Source organism: Leptonychotes weddellii, chromosome 6 (assembly GCF_054177405.1).
Source record: "Leptonychotes weddellii isolate Sample4059 chromosome 6, ASM5417740v2, whole genome shotgun sequence".
NCBI classification, from domain to species: domain Eukaryota; kingdom Metazoa; phylum Chordata; class Mammalia; order Carnivora; family Phocidae; genus Leptonychotes; species Leptonychotes weddellii.
Window position 1 is genome coordinate 24,213,185 of NC_138374.1, and position 18,312 is coordinate 24,231,496.

Consider the following 18,312-nt stretch of genomic DNA (forward strand, 5'->3'; position numbering starts at 1 on the left):
ACTGCAGAGGATCCTTCAGATTATTCATGGTAATAGTGGGTCGACGATCCCTAAAAATGCCCCTCTTTCAATCATGAACCCTTTCCCCCCTTATTCATTCAGCATTAAGTCAGCTCCATGAAGGGAAAAGCCATTGCGCACCAACCCTGAGTGACACAGCAACAGCAATCTCTGCAAATCTGAAATCCTGGAAATTACCCTACCTCCTGAGCCACAGTTCACACCTGAACTCTCCCTGTGGGAGAACTAGAAAACCCTCCAACTGCCTCTGTTACGAGTATTCAAAAATCAATGCCCAGGCCTGCCAAGTTAATTCCAAATTCTATCACATTTCAGTTCACATTAGCAGACATCAATCCCTTTACCCACTACCCTTTGATTACTTCCCCATTCATACCTGTCAGGAAAGGTAAGGATCCACTTTCTCCGGGGACATACCTTTCCTTTGCTCTTCTCAAAATAGGCACTCTCCTTAGATATAACTCCTACATCTCTCTTTTACCCAGAGGTCTATTCACATGCATGCATTCTTCCGAGTACCTGTTGTGTGCCAAGCATTGTGCTCAAGCTAAACTGGTACATACACGTACATAAGTCTCTTTTAGAAAACCTTTATTTGGGGGCACCTGGGTGGCTCAGTCGTTAAGCATCTGCCTTCTGCTCAGGTCACGATCTCAGCATCCTGGGGTTGAGCCCCGCATCGGGCTCCCTGCTCCGCGGGAGGCTTGCTTCTCCCTCTCCCACTCCCCCTGCTTGTGTTCCCTCTCTTGCTGTCAAATAAATAAAAAACTTAAAAAAAAAAACCACCTTTATTTGGAACAAGTGTGAGCTTCTTTTAGGTCCTTAATGGTAAAAATCCCTTCCTTGGGACTGTAGCAGCATCAGCATCACCTTGTTTGAAATGCAGAATCTCAGGCCCCACCCCTGAGGTCAGAATCTGCATTCTAAAAAGATCATCAGATAATTCAAATTCTCTTTTAAAGCTTGAGAAACTCTGCCCCAGAAGACTGATTTCATTGACAACACATCCTGAGGAGCAAAGTTTCAAGTCCAACAGGATTTTGCACCTGACCGAAGAGAGGTCCTAGGAATTAAATGGAGGTAAGCATGTCCCTTATTGTGTTCAGATTGGAAGTTGTCTGGCACTGGCACCATTGAAAGAAGCACAACAGCACTTGGGAATTCTCTCTAGTTTGTGTTTATTAGTCTGCATAGTGACTTAGATCTTCCAAACACTGGGGAACCCCTCAGCCCCATCGGAACATAGGAATGCAAGTTAACTTGTTTCAATGCCTGTTATAAAAAATGAATAACCCTTTAAAAAATCTGATTTAACACATTTTTTATTTCACTTTTTTCCATTTCTTTATAAAACAGTCATCTCCTCACTAGCAGCTCTCTCCCCTAAAGTGGGGGAGAGGGGGTGGAGGAGGTTAGACACCTCCAAAGAAAAAGGGAAGGGGGAGATGGGCCCAGGGTTACCTCCTGAGGTTCTTCTGGGCCTGTTTCAACAATGTGTCAAAGTCAAGAGAATCAAATTTGCTCTTTACAGGAGCAGGGTCAAAGTCTTCCCGGTTGGAGTCTATAAAAATAGAGACAGACATCAAGGTCTCTGACAACACTTCCCTACCACAGGGTCCTCAAAAGGCCAGCCTCCTCCCACCCCAATAATGGATGGAAATAATATCACCCTGGTTTTAAGTCAAAAAGACAAGAGAACCCCCATTTCTCCTCTCATCCCACCCCCCAGGTTCTTTGTGTCACATTCAGCATTAAGTCAGCTCCATGAAGGAGAGCCCCACTCTCAAAATGGTTGGGAACCCTTCTGGGGACAATATGAAGTATACCAAAGCCTCAGGGTCTCTTCCACTCACCAAGATCAGAATAGCTTCTCTTGCAGAACTGCCTGCGGCCCCCGAAGCACAGATCAAAGGGTTGTTCATCTGCCTGCCTCAGCTTGTGGCCACTCTCAATGGCTGCAAATGCCTCCTCAGCATAGCGGTAAGTGACGAAGCCGTAGTTGTCACTGGTGCGGAAGATGAGGCAAGGCTAGGATGGCTATCTGGGCTAATGCCATGGAGAACAGATACTTCCCAGGGTACAGAGAGGGACTGGGGTGGTTCCTCTCATTCCCCAAATGGCCAACCCTCTGACTGTGGGAGTGCAGGGGTCATCCTACATTGCCTAGCACACCAGAGGAAGAAGGAAAGGCAAAGAAGCATCACGGTAGATGAATGGGACGGAAAGGACACTCTGACCTTAGGGCCCAAGCTTACCCTTGGACACGGAAATGGATAGTGCACTCCTCAATCTCTCCGAAAACAGAGAACCTCTGTTTCAGTTCTGACCTAGTCATGCGGCCAGGTATCTTCCCAATGAAGACCACTCTTCTCTCCTCCTATGTTGGAACAAGGAAAATTGACACACCATGATCCAGGGCTACCGACGTAGAAGACCCTCCAAGCTCACGGCCCAGGGGCAAGCCCCATCCTCCCAAGACATGTTCCTCTACTCACTATTGCACGCTCCTTCTGCAGAACTCTCTGCCTTTGGTAATGGTCATGTGAACGGTAAGAGCTGTACCTGACATGAGAAGAAGGTGCCATCAGCCCCCCAGACATTAAATACCTCAAGTCTCAGAACTCTCAGGCATTTGCATCCCAGATGCACAGACTCCATGACCACATACTCACCGCCGCCTCCGGTCACTTCTCCGTCGGGGGGATGGGGAGCGGGACCGGCTTCGGGAACTGGATGAGGAAGATGAGGAAGATGAGGAGGAAGATGAGGAGGATGAAGAGGAAGAGCATCTTCGGGAACGTCCAGAGGAACTGCAACTGGATCTGGAGGATAAAGGGGCAGGTGGGAATGCTGGGAGTGGTGCAAATATATTCTACTTACCTCACCTTGGCCCCAGCCTTGCCTCTCTGTCAGGAAGCTCAGGCCCAAAGGCAAAGCAGAGCAAAAGAGGTCTAGAGGAACTCCACAGATGATAAAACTGAGGCCCTCATGAACTTTAGATGTATCTGGAATGTTTGAGTGTTTTGGCACAGATCATAGTTATTTTCAATTATGCAATTAAAAACAAAAATATTTAACAAGTCAGTAAGAAGAAAAATAAATGGAGACTCAAATAAAGGACTGGGCCCTAGGTCTTACAACTAGCTGGGGGTGCCAGGCCTGCGTCTCTGGGTTCCTCCTCCCCTAACATGTCTCATAGCAGTGCTGTGACCATGGCGTAAAAGGGAGGTGACTTGCCAGACCTGTAGTAGAGTCATTTCTCAAGAGGTCATTCTGGTTCCAAAACCAAGAATTCTTCATGGATTAAGCGGGAAAATTTGGGTCTGTTACTGAGAAAAAGGTACTGCCCAAAAATGTATGAGGCCACAGTAACAAAGGAACTGTCCAGACTCTTTCCTCAACAGACAATTAGAACTGCTATCAACAACCCACTATCCCATCTTTCGGCAGCCCACCAAGAAAAGAGCAGAAGTGAGGACTGATACAGTATGTGACAGAGTAAACACGGGCGAGATCCAGCCCTAATGGTCTCCCCAAGGCAGGGGTCGAGGAAGCAGGTGACCTCAGGGATACCCAAACTCAAACAGGGATGGAAGCTATCTTCTCACAACTTGCCTTCGTCAATAATCTAAGACAGGGGGAGAAGACAAAAGCCAAGGACAGAAGTGGAAGCCTTAGAGCCTGAAAATATCAAACTCAATGTGCAAAAGCTCTCAAAGTAAACTGGAGGAGAGCACACAGACTTCCTAAATGAAGAGGACCTAACAGGCCATCAGAGCTCACCTTCGCCACCTCTTGTGTGGGGGGGAGAGGGACCTGGACCAGGACCGGGATGAGGAAGACGACGATGAGGATGAAGAGGAAGATGCTTCGCTGGTCCGGTTGGACCCAGAGCTGACAGAACGGCTGCTGCGGCCACGGCAGCCCTGCCAGCCCCGGCTGGGGGGGCTGGCTGACCTGCAGGCTTTTCGGTAACAGCGCACTGACCGCTGCTTGGCTGAGGGCTCAGGGGGAGTCCTAGTGTTCGTGTCATTCCGGCAAGGTGAGGCCTCAGGGGACAGCAAGGCAGATGGGGCGAGGCAAGGAGCTGGGGGATCTGCCTGCTCACTGCTAGTCCTGTGATCAAGTGGCTCCTGGGAAGCAGCTGTGCGTGGGGACAGAGGGATGACTGGGCCCAGGGACAAGACGGGTTTGATGGTGATGTCCTGATGGCGTTTGACGTTCCATCGGGAGCCCACCTCTGGAATGACTAGGGCAGGCGTCTTTTTGGGGGGAGTCCTGCTCCGGACACAATAGTCATGGTCCCCAGAGCCCACATGGACTGGACTAGGGCCATGGACCCCTTCTTGGAGGTGGGTTGCAGCTGGATGTTTGGCCTCTGTAACTCCTTCAGGCTTCAGGGTTCCCTCCTGGGCGGTAGACTTAGGAGATTTGGCTTTGGCCAGCAGTGAGACAGCAGCCAGGGGCTTCCATAATTGGTGGGGAGGGGTAGCTGGTGGGGTGAGCCCTGTGAGGGGAGGGAGGATGGAGATAGCAGGATGAGATCGGATTCTATACTTCCAAACACTGTGTAGAGAGGGTCCAGAGACCCCCACCTCATGTCACAAAGTAACCGAGAGTCAACAGCCCAACTTCTCCCACTGTTGCAACTACTCCTTCCCCCAAGTTCCCCATCTTGAGGATGAAGCAAAAGAAACCCCCAGCCAGCTAGGGTCCTCCTGAACCCCTCAACCTCTCACTGCCCAAACCTAGCTAGTGACCAGCTCCTGTCTGGTCCACCCCTCCATTCTTAGACCCAGCCCCACACCTCCCCACCCAGCACTGCGTGACTTCACGGCTACATCTTGCCTGGACTCATGTAATCATCTTCCAACGATCTCCTATCTCAGGTTTTACGCCCATCTACCCTGTCTTCTACATTCCTGCTAGAGGGAACACCCCAAAACCAAGTGCTTCTTCAATACACAAAATAAAATCCACACAACTTAACATGGCACTCAAAGTTCCCATAATCTGACCTCCTACTTACCACTTCAGCTTTATCTCTTGCTTTAGTTCTACCCACCATCCCCATCAGCCGCTACACTCCAGCCAAACCAAACAACTTGCAATTTCCCCAAACATACCAGGCTCGTTTTGTTTCTTCAGTTCACTCCAGCTGCTCCATCGACCTAGAATGCCCCATCCCCTAAATCTGATTGGTATCAGTGATTTTCTCAAACCTCTGCTTCAGGGATTACACCTTCTATATATAACCCTCCCCTGACTGTCCCATCTCAGACCCCACTATAAACCACAAAGGCTTCTTTAACATACAACCTCTCTGATACTCAACATGGTCATTGGTTTATACATCTGCTCCCTGGACTATGAGAACCTCAAGGATGAGGATCAGATCTCTGTATTCCCAACATCTACACACACCCGGTGCAGGGCAGGTTCTATAAACATTTGCTGCATACTAATCAAAGGCAGAGTTCCCCACTCTGAACCCACCTGCCACGTTGGCCAGTTCTGGGGCTTGTAACCGGTCTAGGGGCCTCTTCTCCTGGGGAGTGTCAACGCTGCTGGCGGGGGGGAAAAGGGAAAGCCTGGTTCATTGCCTCCTCAACATCTTGTACATCTGTTTTCCTCACAAAGCAATTGTGCAGAGAAGAACAAGATACACAAACTGCCCCTATTACTCTCCTCCAACACAATGGGCTCTTAGCACCGAAATGTAGGTTGGGTCTCAACTCGGCTCTGTTCAGAAGGTAGGCTGGCTATGACCTTGAATACCCACCCCCCCGCTTCCTTTAAGCCAGGAGCCTTGCCTATCTAGCTCAAAAACAACCCACTATCAATGTGAATGGGAACAGGCTGGTCAGAAGAGGATAGGGTAGCATGAACATGATAAATGAAAAAAAGCCTCTCAGTGCTGGAAGACTGGGGAACAAGGATGTCCAGGGTGCCTCCTCCAAGGAGTCAGGAGAGCCCTAGCCATGAGTATCTTCCCCATTTGATCTTATACCATCACCAGTGTTGAGCAAGCTTAAAGTTTGTTAAAGAAAGGAAAGAAATCCCCAAAGGCACAATTTGCCAGAAGATAAAAAACACCTCCAGGACATTTGGAATCCCAGACTGGCAACAGCAGAGGATGGTACACATCCTCCTATCTCACCACCCAAGACAGTGTCCAATAGTGACGGGCTGAGTGGGGCACGGGGAAACAGGGAAAGACTCTAAAGCTAACTAAAAGTCCCTGTGACAGAGGCATCCAGTTGACGTTCCTGAAGCGCCGGCCGGCTACTGACCAACAGCTGTAGGGTAACTCGCTTATATGTCTCCATACTCACCCTGAGTTTCCTACAGCCAGGTTATCAGCAGGAGCCGGGGGAGGGCACTCCTTTTTGGCTGCAAAGAAACCAAATTAGTTAAAAGGCCACCAGATGTTCCAGATTGAGGAGGTGCAGAAGGGCTGACTTTGAGACCGAAAGAAGGAAAATCCAGTTTACCTAGTATTTCACTGGACTCTCCCCAGAGAGATCCATTCTCTTCTAGTGGGTACGCCAGTACTATTTTTAATCATGTCTCTGCTCAGAGACATCTGTTAATTACTCACTGAATCTGAGATAGAGCCCAAACTTCTAAGCCTAGCATGTAAGGTTCTACGTGATCTAAGCAACTTCCTGGACTTGGGGTCTATTTGTTCTACACTTATTTTATATTTTTCCTTGTACTATAGATACTTGTTACTAATTTAGGAGTCATTTCTGTAATTTTCCTCCCCATTGACCATAAGCTCCTTGAGAACAGGGCACAATACCCTCCACAGCACCTAGGTCCTTGCTTTGTACTGAGAGGCTGAGCTATCCCTTGCCTTCCAAACACACCACACACAATCCTTCCTACACTTCTGCCTTTATTCACCACACACACATCCTGTCTTTCAAGGCCCAGCTTGAGAGCTACTACCCTCTAGAAAAATGTCCCCAACCAACCCAACCCTCTTGGATCTCCAACATCTATTTGCTCTTTATAGTTCTTGCCATGCTGTACCACCTCCCTCTCCCTGGGTTAGGTTGTATTATAGGTGAACCTTGTCTCCCCATTCCTATCAGAATAAGATTAATTCTCTTGAGACTCTGAGACTGCCCCTCCACCACTCCCTTCCTTCCATCTAAGTAACTACAGGGCTGGGCCCAAAGAAAATAGCAACAGAAAGGGGTTCAGCATAGTTACCCAGGTTCCTCACCTTCGGATTTCTCAAACTGCTCCAGCAGACTGGACAGGTCCGACGCCTCAATTCCTGTAGAAGCACACAACACAGGATTGGAAACAGAAGTACTCAAGTCCTAGAATTCCCAAATCACCTCACTTCTCCCTTTATGCTCCCCCTGCCCACTATACTAAGTAAATGAAGGCAGCAACACAAAGCAGGAAGGAATCAAACAAACCCAGAGCTCTGCCTCAAAAACACTCCAAACAAACAAATGACCCTCCACAAAGCCCAGCCCCATCAAGGTGGTTTGTCCTGTTCTATGGAGTATGCTCACCATCCAACCCCCATGCCCTTCACTCACATCAACTAAACTGTGTGGCACTTACCAATCTCACTGATGAAAGCCTGTACCACGTCCTCAGGGCCTTGAGTACGTGGGGTAGGCAAGAAGGAGAGTTTCCTTAGACGGGCTGGGTGGACAGCAGGCAGCTTAGTTACAGTGCTCTGCTTTGGTGTGGGTGTGGGAACAGCCTTGGCAACAGGAGAGGGGGGCTTCTCCCTGGGCCTGGTCTCCTGGGTCTCAGGCTTTAGCCTCTCTGATGCAGGCTCCTCAACAGCCACTCTCTCAGCAGGCAGACATGGTGGAGCCTTGATCTGAGGGCTTTGCACTGGGGAGGACACCTTGTGTTTCAGATGGGGAGATGCAGGCACTGACTTGACTTCCACCTTGGTGGGCTCTACCTGCGGAGCTCCCTGGCCAGCTGACCCAAGACTGAGAGTCATTGGCCCAGGAAGTACACTTTCAGAAGGGCCAGCTGGAATGCCACTGGGCTCCACCTTGGGTGGGGGAGCAGCTCTCCCAACAGATGCTAGAGGCAAAGGAGGTGGTGGCACAGTAGGCCAGAATGGAGGGTGTTGCAGCCCTGAGCCCCATCCCAAGGGCCCATAGGCACAGCTGGAGCTATAAGGTGGGATTGGGACTGGAGGGGGTACCCAAGGCACACTGCAAGTAGGGGGCACAGCATAGGTGCCAGGAGTACCAGATACTAGGGGCACTGTTGGTGGAGGGGGCAGGCAAGGATAGCCAGAAGGGGACACAGGGGGATAACAAGGCCAGGGTGGCACAGGAGCATAGTGAGTATAGGGATCAGGTGGCACTGGCCCCATAGACATCGGAAGACTGGGAGGCTGCAAGGGTGGTGGGGGCAGACTGGGGATCCCTTGCCCACTTGTAGGAAGGGGCAGCATGGGGGTCATGCCTAGCCCACCTGGAGGGAAAGGCAAAGCAGTGGGCATTTTGGGAGGCATGGGCTGCACAGTAGGAGGTGGAGGTCTTGCTGGTAGTGGCAGCTCTTGGGATGGCACCTGCTCAGTGGGAGTTGAGGCCATAGGTTTGTTTGCAGGTGGCTCAGGACTAGGAGAAGTAGGGCTAGAACCCACAGGCACAGAGCAAGCCTCAGGAGAAACCTCAGGGCTTCTCTGCAGAGTTGTCTTCTTGGCTGGGGCTGGTGGTATGACAAGACAAGGGATGTCTGCTAGCCCTGTGGGGGTCTCTGGGAGACTGGGCCACTTCCCAGCTGGGGGCTGGGGACTCCTCTCTGCTGCATCTGCTTGGCGCTGCTGCCTCCGTCGCCGGTACTCTGATAGGCTAAGAGGCCGAGGTCTGGCTTCCTGGGGTGTGGCACTGGTACCACTTTCTACCTTCAAAGGACCCATAACCTCCTGGACTTCAGGGATGATAGCCTTTAGGGAGTCCAAGGACTCTGACTCTGGAAGGATCTGGGGAGCTGGACTCCCCTGAACTGATGACACTGCACCACGTCTGGGATCAGACGGCCTAGACTTAACTAGCACAGGATCAACCAGAGCCAGGTCATTGGGAACAGAGTCAACTGGTGCTGAGTTAGCTGGCACAGGGTCACCCGGTGGCAAGTTATTTGAGATGCGAACAACCACTGTAGGGTCAATTTCTGCTGAGTCAGCCAGGACTGGGTCAATCAGCACTGGGTCAGCTGGGAGAGGGTCAACCAGCTCTGAGTTTGCTGAAGCAAGGTCAACCAATGCAGGATCAACAGGTACAGGGTCGGCTAGAACAGGATTAACTTCAGTGGGATCGGTTTCAACAGAGTCAAGTGGCATGGGGCCGGCTTGAGCAGAAACATGGGTTGGAACAGGGTTGGCTTGGATACTGTCAACCAGGTTGGAGTAAAGGTCTAGAGGATCTTCTTTGTCAGGACTAGCTTGCCCAGCACTACTCTCCAAGTTCCCAGAGCTAGGTTTCTCCAAGGCAGCTGCCCAGGCCCGAGCCCAAGCCCGGGGCTTCCCTCTACTACGAGGAGGCCCAACCTCTCTTTGAAGTTCCTCCTGAGGCAAGTTTCCTGCCTGAGAGGTCACCTCTGTAGCCATGGTAGACTGCCCACGAGAAGATGACCTCAGCCTCCTGGCATAGCCTTCTGCACAGGCTGCTGGCTGCTCTTTGCTCCTCTTCTTCCTGCCCTTTCGAGCTCTCTGGGAGCTCAGCATTGTGTTGGCTGATGGGTTCTGAGGCCCCTTGGGCATCACGGGCTCCATGACCTCCCTGGGCTCCAACAAGCAGACTGACTCCAGCTTTTCCTCTGAGTCTACTGACAACCCCTCTTTCTCAGGGCAGAGGTCTTCCTTGGGTACAGCAGCTTCTGTCTCCGACTCTAGTGTAGGCATGAGTAGCTTCAAAGCTGGACTGGCCTCTAGCGAGTCATCTAGGAGCACAGGCTGGGGCCGGGTAGGGATCTGCCTTACCACAACTGGAATCTCCAGGTCATTACCAGCTGTGGCTGCCTGGCCCACAATCTCCAGCACCACACAATCCTCAGGCAGTGTCAAATCATCCGGCTGCTCCTGAAGCTCATCCTCGAGTGATGTCAGGTGAGTGAGGTTGGGCAGGCAGTATGGATGCATGGCCCGCACCAGCTCACTCAAGGAGGAGATGCTCTCATCACCAGCTGCCTGCACTGCCGTCTCAGCTGCTGCAGTTTTATCTTCCTCCTCTGGGCAGGCCAGGTGCATAGGGAAGTCTGGGATACTGCTCACAGAGTTGTCGAGCTCTCCAGCAAGCATCTGGCCACTGAAGCTGGCCACCTCCTCCTCTTCTTCCCCATCACTGCGCTGCTGGGGAGGAGGGGATTGGCCCCGGCGGGCTCTTGATCTTGGGGGTCTCCAACTAGGAAGCTTAGGGGAGGAGGTCTCTAAGAAGGAAGGTGGAGAGAAGTCCCAAGGAGGATCTGAGAGAGACATCTCAACCTGCAGGGAAGAAGAGAAGCTGCAGAAGTTTTCTCCAGGGATACATTTTTCCAGGTCTGTCCCCACACACTCCTCCCTCCTGGGAGTCTCTGAGGCTCCCCTGGTCAGGCTTACCCCACTCACTCTACTACTGCCTGTGCTGGGCCCCAATGGGTCAACCGGGGTGATGAGGTCACGTTCTGGGGGTGTCCGGGAGAGGGTGAGCAGCTTGTGCAGCTGAGAGGGAGGAAAAGACCTGAGATGAGTTTGTGCTTCACAACTATAGGAGTAGGCCCACAGTCTTGGCTCTAACCTTTGTGCCAACCACACACCGCCCTCCCGGGTCCCACACTCACAGAGGAGCCCTCCCGAGGTGACACAAGCAGTTCTGAGTCAGGAATGCTGTCAAACGGAGACAGGTTCTCGGAATCTGCATTGTCCAAGATCTCTGTCAGAGCTGTGAGCAGTGACACTTCATTCTGGTCCTCCAGAGATAACCTGCTCTGCTCCAGAAAGACAACAGGAAGGTCCCACCATCATCCTTAATGATCTACTGGCCACTGAGAAGGACTGAACGCCAAGAGACATAGTCTCCCAGGCTCAGTTCAACTCAATTTGCCAGAGAGAGATCTGAATGCCAGAAAGCATGGGCTCCAATTTCATTCATTGCCATCTCCCACCTCTCTAGTGCCAAGAGAGGCCTGTCAAAATTAAGGCTTAGGCTTATGTTTCATATACTCCCTCCACCCTCAGGTAAGATGTGGGATGCTCAGCAGACAACCCTTGGCTAGGCTGGAACTGGACTCAAAACAAATTGGAACCCCCTGGACATGTAAGATGGGGGCCCATGCAGGGGGAAAGGCCTTGGACTATTGTTCAAGCCTGCCAGGGCATTCTCACATGGGACATAGTCTAGCATCCTACAGCCCAACTCTCACTGAGAGACAAAAAACACACTTCAAGGACTTGGTTTGGGTATCCAGGAACCAAGATCCTGGGAAAGCAGAGTCACTGAGCCATAGCCTCCAATGCAAACCTCCCACCTAAAGACATTTAGGCCCAGCCCCAGCTCACCTCCCCAAGGCTCCCAAAATCCTCGATAAGGGAGATGAGGGAGGCATCCATGTAGCTCTGCATGGTCCCCAGCAGAGTCTCATCCTGCAGTATCAGCTCCTCCATCTCCAGGTCCTTGTCCCTCAGGCAGGGGCCAAGCCGAGACAGACTAACAAAACCAGAATCATCCCCTTCCTCATGCAGCAGCACCTGGGGCAAACAGGATGGTCATAAGGGCATGAAGGCTGCAGGGTATGGGACCTCCAGGGCAGCTGTGTGATAGGCTCTGTAAACCAGGCGCTCAGCCCTACACCAATGCCCCAGACTCAGCAGGAGCCCCACCAAAGCCAAACCTCTGGACTTGCTGGGCAGAGAGAAGTATACCCATGAGCCAAAGCACCAGTCAGGATGGCAGTGTTCAAGGACCTTCTGGGCAAAAAAAAAGTCTGGACTCCATCCAGAAACAGTTGGAGCCACAGAAGATTATTAAACTAGGGAGTAAAAACATCAAAAAGATCAAAATTGTTCAGAAGAGTTGTCTGCTGGCAGTGGTAAAGGCAGACAGTCTGAGGGGTACACCAAAGGAGAAGTGGTCAGCAAGGAGGCAATTTCAGCTCCAACCACCTTACCTCCCTCAAGTCCCACTCAGGCCTTTCTTCTCTACTTAGCTCAAACCCAACCTTGTTCAAGACAACGCGGACTTCCCCAACCCATGCTGATCTCTCCTCATACCCCTGAATTCAATCAGATTTCTGTAGCACTCATTTTTCTGGCAATCATGATGTTCCTTGCATCATTACTAAAACCGATTCTAAGTTCCTTTGGAGCAAACAACCCTTTGTACCATACTAGCCTATATCCCTCTTGGATCTCAGAAGGGTTTAAACATGTGCTTATACTTCCTGATGATCCATGATGTCTGGCACAGTGTCTTTTTTTTTTTTTTAAAGATTTTATTTATTTATTTGACAGAGAGAGACACAGCGAGAGAGGGAACACAAGCAAGGGGAGTGGGAGAGGGAGAAGCAGGCTTCCCGTGGAGCAGGGAGCCCGATGCGGGGCTCGATCTCAGGACTCTGGGATCATGACCTGAGCCAAAGGCAGACGCTTAATGACTGAGCCACCCAGGTGCCCCACCTGGCACAGTGTCTCATACAGAGTTGACTTTCACACTTAACTCACATTTTTGTATTTTGAAGGCCCTACAATGGGCCACTCAATCTCTCAACGATAGTCCCAAAGGAAAGTCTCCCACCTCGACCATGTGAGCACAAAAGAGAAAGCCTGATTTGTTGATGCAGTACATGGAAAAGCCCCACCCCACCACTTGCCTAAAAACTAGCAACATCTTCAGCCTTGTCAGGCAGGGAGCCACCCGCCCAGGCCTGTTCAAGAGTGTGGGCGTGGGCAGGGCCAGAAGTAGCTAGAATGGGGCTGGCAAGGCCGGAGGCCAGAACCAGGGGTATGTCCACTATACGAAACAGATGATGAAGGCCAAAGAATAGGAACAAATAAGAACAAGCTAATCCCCTCTCCCCTCCTGCAGCAAAGGGAAACTCTGCACCTCTTCCAAGAGAAAAAAAAAAAAAAGCAACAGGTGTGACTATACCCCCATACCCACCCTCCTAACTAAGCTGAGGAGTTTCAATGCCCAGAGGAGAAGTGAAAGGTGGCAGGTTTTAGGCACTAACTCCTCCCAAGCCTTCACAATCCTGTAATTACAACCAGCAGCAGAATAGCACCTGGCTCAGCAAACACTCCTGGGTGAGCAAGGAGGCTGCATCTCAACTTGCCCTGCCACCTACCTGACCCAGTCACTAGGCCAGAATCTTAAAACAATGCCCAGCTCTGGGACCCACTCACCACCCCCATCAGGCAGGTACTGGAGCCCCAGTCAGAGACACTCCCTTCTTCACCTGACATCATCTATCCCTAATCCCAAAGAGCACAGCACTCAGACTACCAAAATCATCTAGGGGCTAAACCCAGGCTAAAAGTGAGCCAGCCACCAGCATCTCTAACTTCAGCAACCTCCCAACTGGCTTTCTCACACGCAGTCCTGTCCCTACAGGGGTCAAAACCAACTACAAACTATTAAGAATACACATCTGATCACTTTTTGAGATGCTCCCTAAACCCCTCCAATGGCATCTTACTGCTTTTTTTTTTTTTAAGATTTTATTTATTTATTTGACACACAGAGAGAAAGCACAAGTAGGCAGAGAGGCAGGCAGAAAGAGAGGGAGAAGCAGGCTCTCCACTGAGCAGGGAGCCAGACGTGGGGCTCGATCCCAGGACCCAGGGATCATGACCTGAGCCGAAGGCAGCCGCTTAACCGAATGAGCCAACCAGGCGCCCCGCATCTTACTGCTCTTAGCACTAGATTTAAACTCTTTAATATAACTTACAGGGGTCCTGGTCTTCCCCACCAGGCTCTTCTGCCCCAGTATGTGTCCTCTCTTACCACTATGCCTCTCTCTATTCATCAGACATACAGGTCTCTCCATTTCTTCAATAAGCCATGTTCTCTCCCACTTCAAATCCTTCCCATACTATTTCCTCTGATGAAAGCTTCCCTCCCTCACCACAGACAGCCTTCAAGTCTCAACTTAAAATGTCCTTTCCCAGACCCTGCAATGTAGACTATTACTACTACTCATTATATAATCCCAAATATGCTGCACTTTCCTTTTGTCCCACTCATCATTATTGTCTGTCTATCCCAATAAAACCATACGATCCTAGAGAACAGGGACTGTGTGTGGTTTACCCCAGGATCCCTTATGTCTGAACACAGCATCTCAATAAATATTGGTTGACTGACTAGCTTCCACATACCTACCTTTCTTAGGGGAGAGGTGAGAGAGGAAACACAATCTCTCCATGAGACCCTCTCCAACCCCAGATGACCACCTAAATTGGATTACAGCTGGGTCATGGATCCTTCCTGCCTCTCCCCTAAAAGGTGAGCAGCTCCCAAGCTAGGGCCTCAGAAGCAAGGGCCTGGATTGGTCTGCTGGAACTGACATTACCTGGTAGCCTGCAGCCCAATTCCCACCTAGAACCAAACCAAACCAAAGCAAAACACCCAAAAGCTTTCAAGGACTCAGCTTAATTGCTTAAGAGAGAGAACAGTTCAGGGCACCTGGGTGGCTCAGTTGGTTGAGTGACTGCCTTGGTCATGATCCTGGAGTGTCTGGATCGAATCCCACATCGGGTTCTCTGCTCGGCAGGGAGTCTGCTTCTCCCTCTGACCCTCCCCCCTCTCATGTGCTCTCTCTCATTCTCTCTCAAATAAATAAATAAAATCTTAGAAAAAGAAAATCTATAAAAAAAAAAAAGAGAGAGAACAGTTCAGACTAAGTCCTGCCCACCACTCTAGGTGGCAACTTTTAAGAAGCCCTCTGCTGAGGAGTGAGATGGTAACACTAAGCATAGAGAAATGAAGACCAAAGAAACAGAATCTGACAGAAGAAGCCACCCCTATCCAATAAATGTTCAACTAGTGTTGAATAGTTCTTAAATCGCCTCCAACTTTTCCCATCCCCAGCAAAATTCCAAAGAGCTCTAAATACAGATCACCTCAATTTTTATGTGTCAGTTCACAGAAGGAGGCCTTAGCTGCTTCCTCAAAAGAGACGCTGAAGGAAAAAGGGAAGGAGAAAGGATTCTCTTTCCCTTACTTAGGCTTGTCCCACGTATATGTTGACACTCCCCATGCCCCTTGAATCACGAATGAGGCAGGTCCGCAGGCAACCAAAACGCCAGTGCCCATGACTCACAACCCACCACAAGCCGGTCAGACAGAAGCCACCACAAGCTTACCCCACAGCCCTTTAACCTCGGCCTTCTGCCCTCCCCAACACACTCCACCAATCGCAGGGAACTGACTCCCCGCACATCTGGAAGGTCCTTCACCGTCCGCTGTCGAGGCGCCGTGAACCAATGCAGGAGAAAAAAACTACTCCAAGACCCTGGGCAAAGTTGCTTCTAGCAGGCCCTACCTTCCTTCTCAGCCAGCGGCCCCCAACACGGTCGGAGATGGCGGGACGGGCTGAGACACACCCAGTTCCCAGCAGTGCGGCTCCAACGCCGATACGAGATGCCGGGCAGCCTGGAGCGGGAGCCACGTGGACATCCCCTCCCCGCCCCCACGTGGACCCGCGGGCCACCCCCCAACCAGAAGCCCAACCCACGTGGGTGCCAGAGCCGCCTAGAGGGGGAGGGGAAGCCGACAAGTTCTCCCGGGAAAATTGCTCCCCCCACCCCACGTGGCTCCAAAAAGGCACTGCAGCGCGGTGCTAGGGGCACCCCCACTCGGCATCCTCAGAGGGAGGTCTTAACCCTGGATTCCAAGTCCGAATCTCTGACTCCCCACCACGGGCCATGTTTCCAACACCCGGCTATGCCCCTCCGGCGATCCAGAGGAATGGCCATGGGGACCCCCGCCTCTGCCTGCGTCCCTCCAGTAAACAGCCCAGGTCCGTTCGGCCCAACCCGTCTCCCGCAGCCAGCCGGCATCGCCTCCCGAGCGCTTCCTCCCTTTCCTGTTGCGTCCACGTGTCACCGCCCGGCACACGCCGCTTTGCTGCCAGCCGCGGGCCGCCCGCCAGCCTCTCACCTGCTCCCCGCCACTCACAGATCCCACAGTCCCATACGGTGTTTGGCTCCGACTCCCCCAACTGCTGCCGCGGACTCCACCGCCGGGGTCGGGTCCGGGGCCCCCACTCGGAGACGGCGCGACTCCGTCTCTCCGTCCCCGGCGCGCCGCCATCTTGGCCCCTGAACACCCAGCGCAGCTCTGGTCGCCGGCGCCGCCTCGCCCAGCAGATTGTGGGATGGGAACTACAATTCCCGGAAGACATTGCAAGACTACGGATCCCAAAAGGCCTTGAGGCGAGACCCACTTGCACCTGGGAAGAGGGCCCTGGCCTCGCAAGGGAGCCTGGGAATAGTAGTTGTTCTAAGCAGAGCCCCAACGGCGCATGCTACAGTCATACTGTCACGCTTAGTTTTGTGTTCTATGGGTTCTATGGGTTGGGGAGCGCGAGGTAATAAGGGGAGGGTTAACATTTACGCATCTCTTTATTTTCCTAATTTGTCCAACTGTCCAAACGCCCTCTTTATCTGACATTCTATAAAGCGGTACTTTCCTTTTACCACATAGTCCAAGTGGGCCTATGCTTTGAATGAGCACCCCCTAGTGGGCACCCGCACTCCAGGAGCTAACCTTCACCTAATCTCCCACTGCGCCACTACCTGCTAGTTTAATCTTTTTTTGTTGTTATAGTTTAATCTTCCTTTATTTCTAGTTTCATTAGGAAATATTTAATATACACCACTGTATAAGTTTAAGGCATATAGCATGATTGTTTGATTTACATGTGCTGTGAAATGATGAGCACCATAGACAGGTTCAGCTAACCCATCTTGTCACATAGGTAAAATAAAAATTTTTTCTCCATGTGATGAGATTTACTCTAACAACTTTCCTATATATCATACATCAGTATTAGCTATGTAATGTTGCACATTACATATCTACTACTAATTTATCTTATAAATGGAAGTTTGTAGAGGTTTTTTTTTTAAGATTTTATTTATTTGACAGACAGTGAGAGAAGGAACACAAGCAAGCAAGGGAAGTGGGAGAGGGAGAAGCAGGCTTCCCGCTGAGCAGGGAGCCCAATGCGGGGCTCATGACCTGAGCCAAAGGCAGACACTTAACTGAGCCACCCTGGTGCCCCAAGAAGTTTGTAGGTTTAATCTTAAAACACGGCATTCTTGGGGTCTTTCTGGGCTACTCAGAAACCCACATTGGCACCTCATTACCAAAGGTATTTCCTGCTGCTGCACATCATCTTGCTGTCCTACAACTGGTATTCTCCTGCCTTTGTTTTCTGTTTGGAATATTTGAACTTGGAAACATCTTTCATGCCCTCTTTTATCCAGGAAAGCTTTTCTGATCATCCCAACAAACCATGATACCTCTCTGTATTTCCACAGTCCATCACTATCACTGCTAGTCATTCATTTGCCTTTTAGAAGCTCCTTCTTATCGTTTTCTTATTTTTAAAAAAACTTTTCTATTAACAAAAGTTTAAAAATCATTTCAGGGACGCTTGGGTGGTGCAGTCCCTTAAGCATCCGACTCTTGGTTTCAGCTCAGGTCATGATCTCAGAGTCCTGAGATCTAGCCCCAGTTGCACTGGCACTCAGGGCGGAGTCTGCTGAAGTTTCTCTCTCCCCCTCCCTCAGCCCCTCCCTCTCCCCCGTGTGCATGTGCTCTCTCTCTCTCTCTCTCAAATAAATGTAAAAAAAAAATTCAAATAGCACAAAACTATATATAAAACTATATTAAAAATGCTCTTGGCCTGCAAATTCCAGTTCTACTCCCCAGATTTAATCCTTGTCACCTTTGGTGTGTATTCATCCACACTTTTTGTATTCATGTAAAAATACATAGGGAAAGTTTCAGATCTACATTGGGTGTAGAGATTACTTTAAAATAAAAAAATAAAAATAAATTTAAAAAATCAGGATGGCTGGGTGCTTCAGTTGGTTAAGCGTCTGCCTTTGGCTCAGGTCATGATCCCAGGTCCTGGGGTTGAGTCTTGCAGAGGGCTCCTTGCTCAGCAGGGAGCCTGCTTCTCCCTCTGCCTGCAGCTCCCCCTGCTTGTGCTCTCTCTCTCTCTCTGACAAATAAATAAATAAAAATCTTTAAAAAAAAAAGTCTAGGGGGGGCGCCTGGGTGGCTCAGTCGTTAAGCGTCTGCCTTC

At 50.7% G+C, this 18,312-nt stretch overlaps 1 protein-coding gene across 6 annotated transcripts; it reads right to left on the bottom strand.

Moving 5' to 3' along the window:
• Positions 1-1,182: 1,182 nt before the first annotated feature.
• Positions 1,183-16,346, bottom strand: PPRC1 (PPARG related coactivator 1). Of its 6 annotated transcripts, none has more exons than XM_031025674.2 (14): positions 16,173-16,346; positions 11,555-11,743; positions 10,837-10,983; positions 10,616-10,717; positions 7,609-10,501; positions 7,256-7,309; positions 6,357-6,414; positions 5,518-5,588; positions 3,805-4,528; positions 2,694-2,843; positions 2,517-2,583; positions 2,277-2,398; positions 1,875-2,026; positions 1,183-1,582 (listed from the first exon to the last, which is right to left on the bottom strand). In XM_031025674.2, the coding sequence occupies exons 1-14, from the start codon at positions 16,305-16,307 to the stop codon at positions 1,479-1,481; spliced, it is 4,968 nt and encodes a 1,655-aa protein (XP_030881534.1). In that variant the 5' UTR covers positions 16,308-16,346; the 3' UTR covers positions 1,183-1,478. The 6 variants fall into 6 exon arrangements, with proteins under 6 accessions (XP_030881534.1, XP_030881533.1, XP_030881532.1 ...); XM_031025673.2 differs by having other exon boundaries at positions 10,625-10,717; positions 16,155-16,346; XM_031025672.2 differs by having other exon boundaries at positions 5,518-5,585; positions 16,155-16,346.
• Positions 16,347-18,312: the final 1,966 nt, after the last annotated feature.

Excerpts from the sequence above, each read along its gene's own strand:
- PPRC1 (XM_006731076.3), bottom strand. The coding sequence starts at position 16,307 with ATGGCGGCGCGCCGGGGACGGAGAGACGGAGTCGCGCCGTCTCCGAGT. Across the intron at positions 10,502-10,615 it reads GCAGTAGTAGAGTGAGTGGG|GTTGAGATGTCTCTCTCAGA; the intron begins GTAAGCCTGACC and ends TCTTCCCTGCAG. Across the intron at positions 2,844-3,804 it reads CCACACAAGAGGTGGCGAAG|ATCCAGTTGCAGTTCCTCTG; the intron begins GTGAGCTCTGAT and ends TTTATCCTCCAG.